General features: G+C 32.8%; 1 protein-coding gene across 4 annotated transcripts; it reads left to right on the top strand.

Annotated features, from left to right (window-relative positions):
• Nucleotides 1-3,123: 3,123 nt before the first annotated feature.
• Nucleotides 3,124-8,579, top strand: LOC111919890 (ATPase family AAA domain-containing protein At1g05910). 4 transcript variants are annotated; one of them, XM_042898806.2, is made up of 8 exons: nucleotides 3,124-3,335; nucleotides 3,933-4,087; nucleotides 4,192-4,426; nucleotides 4,669-5,270; nucleotides 5,488-5,673; nucleotides 5,803-5,946; nucleotides 6,247-6,321; nucleotides 7,267-8,579. In XM_042898806.2, exons 4-8 carry the CDS (start codon nucleotides 5,238-5,240, stop codon nucleotides 7,420-7,422), a joined length of 594 nt encoding a protein of 197 aa, XP_042754740.1. In that variant the 5' UTR covers nucleotides 3,124-3,335; nucleotides 3,933-4,087; nucleotides 4,192-4,426; nucleotides 4,669-5,237; the 3' UTR covers nucleotides 7,423-8,579. The 4 variants fall into 4 exon arrangements, 2 of the variants coding, with proteins under 2 accessions (XP_042754740.1, XP_042754741.1); XM_042898807.1 differs by lacking the exon at nucleotides 7,267-8,579 and adding an exon at nucleotides 6,403-6,741; XR_006187704.2 differs by lacking the exons at nucleotides 3,124-3,335; nucleotides 7,267-8,579 and adding an exon at nucleotides 3,405-3,820 and having other exon boundaries at nucleotides 4,669-5,673; nucleotides 6,247-6,741.
• Nucleotides 8,580-8,834: the final 255 nt, after the last annotated feature.

Below are 8,834 nucleotides of genomic sequence, written 5' to 3'. Positions count from 1 at the left end.
GTAAGTATCATGCTTCTTGGTTAAATCTTTTCAACATGATTAGGATTATATACTTTGTCTAACAATTCTTATTAATCAACTCTTGTTTTGGTTGAATTGAAGAAGCCTGAACAAGAAACTCGCATCCTGGAGGTTTAATCTTTAATGTTTTTATGTATTCTTACAAAAAAAATTCTATTTTTATTGGTTATTTTACTGATTTTATATATCTATGGTTGAATTGAAGAAGCTTGAACACTAGGTGTAGATGATTTGGTGTGCAAAAACGAGTCAACAGAATAGAAACAAAGAAAAGAATTTGTGAAAAGGAAGTGTCTATAAGTAGTTTTGAGGATTTGGTATAGAGGAACAAGATTATGCATATCACCAAAATCAGTTATTATTTATTTGTTTTTATTAATCTTCTTTTACTTCAGGTCATTTACTTCACTTGAAAAAAAAGTAGATAATTTTCACTTTTAATGTATTTTTTGGTGTTTTCTGTTTATATGGGTCTCAAATTACTGGAATAAGAGGTTGTAAAATCCATTTTGTTCTTCATTGAGAAAGATGATTACATCATACACTTTGATTTTTATAAACTGGGAGCTTAATTCATGCTTTGAAAAGTTGTTATTTAAATAGCAGGCTTCTGACCCATTGAGGAGCTTTATCACAAGACATGGCTGCTACACAGGTAAGGGTAAAAGGTAAGGGTAAAATGACCGACATACCCTTTATAAAATGTGTGTATAGAAGTTTCGTGAAGAATATACTAAGTAAAATATAGTTTAAATACAAAAAAGTAATTAATCACACCAGGTCAGCCCTCTGTTAAGTCCCATATTTCTTCTCCTTTTCAATTTCTCTTACAAACAATTTCCTTGCAATGTACTTTTTCTTTTAATTTCCATTCATCTGGTATGACAGTGTTGTAAATAGCAACTAACTTTCATTCATTTGACCATCATACTTTTGTTTAGGGTGCTGATTATGCCACTGGAAATTGTAATTCTTTCGCTGGAAATATTAATTCTTCCACTGAAAATTTAATATAATGACAATTATGTTGGATTAATGTCTAAGTCCACAACTGTAATTGGTAAGACTTGACCCGACCCAACATGGTCCATTTGGATTGCATGGCATCATGCATTTGGATAGACTATAATGAGAGAAATAACACTTAAGGTTGGTTAATATATTATATGCTCTAATATATTAATAACATTATTTTATTAGTATTGATCAAGAATTAATCTAGAATTAATTAAGTGATCAAAAGAAGACCAATTAAATATATGGTTTGATTGTGTAAATCATCCATACTTGTATAGTGGGCTAATGCTCCGTGGATTATCAAGTTGGGCAAAAACCCATATGATGCTCCATGGATGCTCCATGGTGTTTTTTGTACCCATGGATCATGGAAATGGAAAGTCATGAAAATTAGGGTATACCCTAATTGTCACTAACTATATAAGCATCTTATTGTTAACAAAATCGGCAGTAGTGTGGGTACACTAAGAGGGCTAGCCGATTTTCATGAAGTGTGTATGTTCTCTTAAGTTATTCCAAGTGTATTTGGTGTTGTGTGAACCATTTTAGGTGTCACACTTGGGGCACTAGGCACTCAAGCTTCATGAAGACATTCTACATCAAAGAGGTATGTAATTCTAACTTGATATATCCACATGAATAAATGTTATTATGCTAGTTAGGATGAGTACCTTGGAAAGTTCATAATTGCATGTATAATAGAGAAAACATAGATCCAATGTATCTAGGGTTGCATGTACTCTTAGGAGTGTTAGAATGCTCAAAAACCAACAGTAGTATCAGAGTTTAGGCTTGTTTTCTTGTTATACTTGCAAAATTGGCTTAAAAATCGAATTTTGGTGTTGTCAGCACAGCAGACTCGCCGAGTCCACAAATGGACTCGCCTTCGTGCACTCGACGAGTTGGACCCAGAAACAGCATATATTTGACTATTTTGGCTTGAATTGGACTAGAAACATTACCCTACGATGTTTTTGGACTTATAAACTTGTTTATGATGTGGTAATGTTCATTCTAATCCAATCTCAAAGATAACTGCCAATAGATTCATGTTTTGTATTAGTTTAAGTGTTTTGCTAATTACATGAAAAAGTTTGATTCCGATTATCTTGTTCATATGAGTTGCTTAGATTAATAGAAAAGGTTGATTGATTATGTGTCTTTGATCCGTTTTAATCTAAGAGTTGATTCTAAAATGTGTTTGTGTAACTTCTCCTCAAGTTACATGAAAAGTCACATTAAAGTTTCTTAAAACTCATAAAAGTTGGCAATGGTTACAAAATGAAGAGTCTTGTCCTCATTAAATGGTTTTATGACTCCATAACTTGTCCTCAAGTTATGGTGGTTCAAGAGTCACTTCACTAAATCATTAAAATGTGTAACCTTAATTAGTTCCATAAGTTACAAAGAAGAAGAGTTACATTCTTTAATAGTTTAAAGTCTTCCATAACTTGTCCTCAAGTTATGGAACTTGAAGAGTTTTTAATTAAAACTACATTAAATTCATAAATTATGGAATTAATTAATTTTGAATAGTTTCAAAACTTGCCCTCAAGTTTTGGAATTTGAAAAGTTTTCTTTCATGAATAATTTAATTCCATGTTAAGCCCTTAGAATTTTAAAAGTTAAAATTCAACCCTTACACTTTATAATATTATAAGGTAATACTATTTATATATATACACACACACACACACACACACATATATATATATATATATATATATATATATATATATATATATATATATATATATATATATATATATATAAGAGTAAAGTTAGTCTTACCTTTAGTAGGCCTCATTCACGAAACCAGTCTATAAGGGGGGTATAAGGTTCACTACAAGAAAAACAGGCTTCTACAACGCGCGTATGATGACACGCGCTGTTATATGATGCGCAATAGTGTGTGCCCTAAAAATATTGTCGGATATCCAAAAATTAGAAGGATTTAGGGCACGCATTCTTGCGTGTCCAAAAATAAGTGTCACATTGAAAAAAAAGCACGGAGGGCACATAACATAAAATGCGCATCCTCTAAGTATGTCGCTTTATATTTTTTAAATGAAACGCAGGGTCACTTCTTTTGGGGGAAACAAAATTCTGAAATATTTGAAAGGCCTGCCATGTTATTACCTTCTTTACACTGTTCTTCTCTCCCTAACTCAAATACCCCAAAAAACCCTAATATACTCTCCTCTTTTCTCCCATAGCAAACTAGCACCATCACATACCTGTGGAGGAGATCGCTACCGAAAAAGTGAACTCCTATTGGTTCCCTAGAAAGAATTCACGTAAGATCTTTACTTTTCTAATTATATAATTCTTTAATTCTAAAAAATTTTTACTTTGAACATTAACATCTATTTGTTCGTTTTTAAGAATGCGAGATGATGTTTATAATTTGGAAAATGAAGAACATACGAGGTTGAAGATGATGATGTTTTTGACTGATGTAGATGTTAATCTGAAACAGATGATTAAAGATGTCGATTTGTTGTTTATTGAAGAAGCTAATATCAAAGTTTTCTATAAATTGAAAATGAATCAGAAAGTTGAAGTTGTGAAAGTCAAATGTCACAAAGTCAAAATTCGAGTTCGAATATTTCATGGTGAACTTGCTTTTTTAAATCTCATATTTGACTTCACTTTAATTCCATTTCGACGTTCACGGGCTGTTGAATATTTCTGTCGGAATTCATGGTTAAAAATCAATTTCAGTTTTTAAAATCGATATTGAGTTTTTCAATATCGAATGATGGGGCTGAAGGACGTTTAGGTCTTTGATAGTGAGATTTTAATATTGCTTCTGTGTTGCTGTTTTTCATTCTTTCCGATAGTTTCTCATGTGTTCTCACAGTGATTTTTATTTATGGGTGTTTATGTTTCAGAATTCAAGAACCCCTAGAACTCTTGTTCACGAAAATCAACCAAATAATAGTAATCTAACCACTGGAAGGATTACAACTGGCATTGAATATAGCCGCCCTTTTAGAACAAGATGGAGTAGAACAACATGTTTCTTTTACATGCACTCCCTCCAAAGGTACTCTTGTGTCTTTTTAACCAATGGTTTGTTGCATTTGTTCCCAGGCCAATCCAATGAACACAAAACCAAGAATCATCTTACACTTTTACATCAACATGTAGTGGCATTGGAAAACGAAAACATTGTAGAAGATGGACGTGCAACAATCAGTAGCAGACCAATTCTCAAATCTGCATCCATGTATGCCTCTGAATACAAGAATAGGCATAACAGGAGGTGACCCAAGTGGTTTATCAGCAGCTTATGCGCTAGTTATGATGGGAGTTTATATACTTGTATGCATCACCTACAAACTCTAAATAGGTTTGTGGCTGGAACTGGAAAAGCTTCTCTCAGGTAAATAATTAAATCACTTTCTTCTGACACCATTTCAAGGAAATTAAATTAAATTTTTTTTTATACAACATATTCAAATTCATTGATGTTGAACAACGTCAAAAGCTTCATTTATGGAGGATCAATTCCATTGAATCAAGTTTTCCTTTTTTAATCTCTTCCATATGTTTTTGTGGTTCTTCAAAGATGCAATCTAGTGGAACATATTGGATTACAGCTGAATTGAGTTATCGTCACTGCAGGTTGGTTGATATTAAGAGTGGAAATCGATTATATTCTTTGATGAAATTGACGGACTTGCCCCTATGAGATCAAGCAAACAAGAACAGATTCACAACTCCATTGTCTCAACTCTTCTTGCATTAATGCATGGTTTGGATTCAAGGGGACAAGTGGTTTTAATCGGGGCAACAAACCGGATCGATTCGGTTGATGGAGCATTGAGAAGAACCGGTAGATGTGATCGTGAGTTTACTTTCCGATTACCTGGTTTGGATGCACGTGTTGAAATTCTAGATATTCATACAAGAAAATGGAAGCAACCACCTGTAAAAGAGTTGAAATTGGAGCTTGTTGAAAGTTGTGTGGGGTATTGTGGAGCTGATTTGAAAGCTCTTTGTACTGAAGCTACTCTACGTGCTTTTCGTGAAAAATACCCTCAGGTTTACACCAGTGATGATAAGTTTTTGATAAATGTTGAATCTGTTGAGGTTAAAAATAAGCATTTAATGGAAGCCATGTCATCAATTACACCTGCTGCACATAGAGGTTCGGTTGTACATTCTAGACCTTTTTCTCCAGTTGTATCGCCATGTCTGGAAAGTCATTTACAAAATTCCATGAGGTTTATATCTGATATCTTTCCTGTTTTTGAAATTTCATCTGAATTGAGTAAATTTTCTATGGTTGTTTCCGGATTTGCCCTTCCTCTTGTGTACAAACCCAGGATTCTGTTGTGTGGGATTGAGGGTGCTGGGCTAGTAATTTTTTCTTCGGTTTTGATATTTTTATTTTTTGTTATTATTTAAATGGTGGAATGATCCTTTTTTTTTGTTTGATAGGATCTGGGACCTTCTATTCTACATGAACTGGAAAATTTTCCTGTTCATGCCCTTGGACTTTCTTCTCTTTTATCTGATCTGAGTGCTAAGACACCAAAGGAAGCTTTGGTTCTTGTTTTTTGTGAATCAAGGAGAACTATACCTTCCATACTCTATTTACCTGAATTTCATCTTTTGTGGGAAAATGTCGGTACCCTTTTACAATTTCTTTAATTTTTTTTTGTTTATACACAAATTTATTCTAATACAGCGTGTTTTGTTTAAAAATTTAAATCTTTTTGTCATCTTATCTTGTAATCCCAATTTTGATTTCAGGCACATGATCAACTAAGAGTTGTGCTACTGACTTTATTGGCAGAATTGCCATCAGACTCCCCCATATTAATTCTTGGAACATCATTTGTTCAGCTTAATGATGCCAAAGAGTACAAACCTGTGGTTTTACCTTCAATTTCTGAGGTAAATTTGTAATATATCAAAAAATGTCTACATGGGGTAAATCCATAGTATCCTTGTTTTTCTAGTAGTGAGCAATCACAGCTTTCGAATCCTCCATCCCGTGCTCTTGTAAGCTGTGTTACTTGAAAAACATAATGTTTTTTTTAATAATAGAAATGTAGACTGTAGTGAGATTACTTCTTTGCTTCAAAATTCTAATGTTATTTATCAATGGACTCCGATGTATTCAGTTGATATATTCTTTCAAGCACATATTAAAAAAGATTTGGAACTAAAGCAATTATCATGTTGTTATGTAAGGATGGAACATTCTATATGTGGGAGACCAACACCTGGACATCAGAATTGTGGTCTTCAACAAGTGGCTTTGTTACGGTTAGTTTTTGTTATCTATTCATTCTAGTGCTTTTTTTTTTGTTTTTCTTTACTTGATCAGTAAACTTTCATTGATGATAGCTTGATCAAATTTACTTTTCAATGTAAAAGTAAAACATATGCAACTTACAGCTTCTTAAGTTATGGCAAAATTTGTAGAAGGTTGGATATGTTTTAGGATAATATCATTTGTATAGATTTATTTATTCTATGTTAGGTAATGGTTGTTGAAAGCCGTTGGTATAGCTATATGTATAGAAGCATGATTATCTGTCCTGTTTATATTTGGTGTTATTTATGTTTCTCTTTGTACATAATATAATTTAGCAGAGGCAAAGTAAAGAATAAATACTTATCTTTTGTAAGTTGTAACATAAGATATGGTTGATAATTGATTGGTATGATTATTTGTCCTGTTTATATTTTGTGTTATTTAGTTTGGCTTTACTTTATTTGTTTTACGTGAAGGCACAACTTGTGTCGGTTCTATTTTGGTGAACATAATATTTAGGGAGTGCTTAAGGTTTTATACCTCTATAATAATATCATCATGAGCTATTGGAAGCGTCTGAGTGTTGCATGGAATATAAGAGAACTGGAAAAGACGCTGAGCTTACTCGGGTACACAAGGAATCTTTATATGTCTATAATAATATCTAAGTGCATCATCTTGAATAACAGAATCTTATATCTTCATCATTTAATTGTGTTTTATTAATTATACATACATGTTTATATATCTGGTTAGTCATATTCTTCTTGAAATATTTGTTACAACAATGGGATTCATCCAAGTTGATAAGACTACAAATTATCTTTTGGATCCCCTTCAAAGGTTGTTTCAGGTTTTCATTCCTGCTTTGTTAGTTGTTTCTATTATGAATGTAGGCCACTCTCTGATTGTATTTTTCACATAATTGACAAGGAGCTATTGTATCTATTCAGACTAGGCTTAGAGCAATGGTTGCAAGAGATGAGTTAAGAAGAATAAGAAACAAGGCTGCAACTATAGTTCAGGTACTATGGATGAATTATGTTTGTAAAGTATTAAGAATGTCACACCCCAAAACCGGAACGACGGAAACGTTCTGGGGTGGATGACGTCATGTCAAGTATCACAACACATGCATTATAGTATTCAAAGTACAACAGAACATTGCATTAATAGTAATAGTTTTACATGGTTTACATTACAATATATCAAAGTAATACAAGTAATAATCTAAGAGCAGCTTGGCACAAAACCGTCTTCAATAGAAGCTCCTGGAATGTACCTGTCTAAAGCTGACATGAGAATACAAGTTATTTGAAAAGCGAGTATCAGCATTTTTACAAATGCTGGTGAGTTCATAAGTATTTAGTGTCATTTTATGCAAATAACTTTAATAAAATTGGTAGTTTTTGAGTGTCCATTACATTAGTGTCTTTTCCAGAAAATCCTATATTTTCTTCAATAAAAGCAGTCTTCTACCAAGACTGGACAGGGTTATGTGGTAAAAAGGTAGTTTTCCCTTAATCGCTATCACTATCAAAATATAGAATTTGATTATTAAAGAAAGCAGAAGAGATCAGGGAAAATAACATATGCCTCAGCAGTGAAGACTGCTGACTAAGGCAAGAGGAATCATAGACTCCAGGAGAGTATCGAACGAACGATGCGTCTGGCTAAGTCTAACAAAAGAGACACAGACCCCAGACGGTACCAAATGAAAGGTACGGCTAGCAAGGTCTAAAAACAGAGGATATAGACCCCAGACAATATCAAATGAAAGATACAGCTAGTAAGGTCTAAATTATGAGAGAGAGAGTGTAAAAGGGGTGGAATGAAGTCCATTCCCCCTTATATATGGGTTGGAGTTGGAGCTCAGTGGGAATCTACCCGATACTGCCGTCAAACGTGGCTTTTCTGTCGCACCCGATTTAGTGGTGGTAATAAAATTAACTTTTTCCAAATTAATATGGAAATGCAACTTAAGTGGTTTTACTTTATTTTATTATGACGAAAAACGACGTAGAATATAAATAAATAAAACATTTATTTATTTTACGACCTCAAATTAACGGAGCTTGTATAAAATGGAATATTCCGTTAATAGTAACAGGGTAATGTAACGGAATAAACTTTGGGTTGTCTCAAAGAAAATGATTAGAAACAAGGGTGAATTTGTGCAAATTGGTTTCCTACTTGCAGGTTGATCTTGAATAAGCAAAGGGGCAATGGATTGTATTTTTTGTATCTAATTCATTTGTAAAATTTTGTTACAACTTCTATTAATTTGTTTTATCTTTCCACGGAAGGATTATTTGTATGACATTAAATTTATGCAATGGATTCTATTTTTTGTATATGATATTTTATTTTCTATTATGAAACATTAAATACAAATTTAATTTGAAAATAAGTAAATCTATAAATAATATTTTTTTTAAACATTTAAAATTATGATACGCAAAAATATGTGTCATCTTCATTTATTACATGGCCTTTCTTGACAGGGCCTTCCTTGACGCGC

Source organism: Lactuca sativa, chromosome 1 (assembly GCF_002870075.4).
Source record: "Lactuca sativa cultivar Salinas chromosome 1, Lsat_Salinas_v11, whole genome shotgun sequence".
Lineage (NCBI taxonomy): Eukaryota > Viridiplantae > Streptophyta > Magnoliopsida > Asterales > Asteraceae > Lactuca > Lactuca sativa.
Note: the sequence above shows the minus strand (reverse complement) of the source record. Positions and strands in the feature narration are given on the sequence as shown.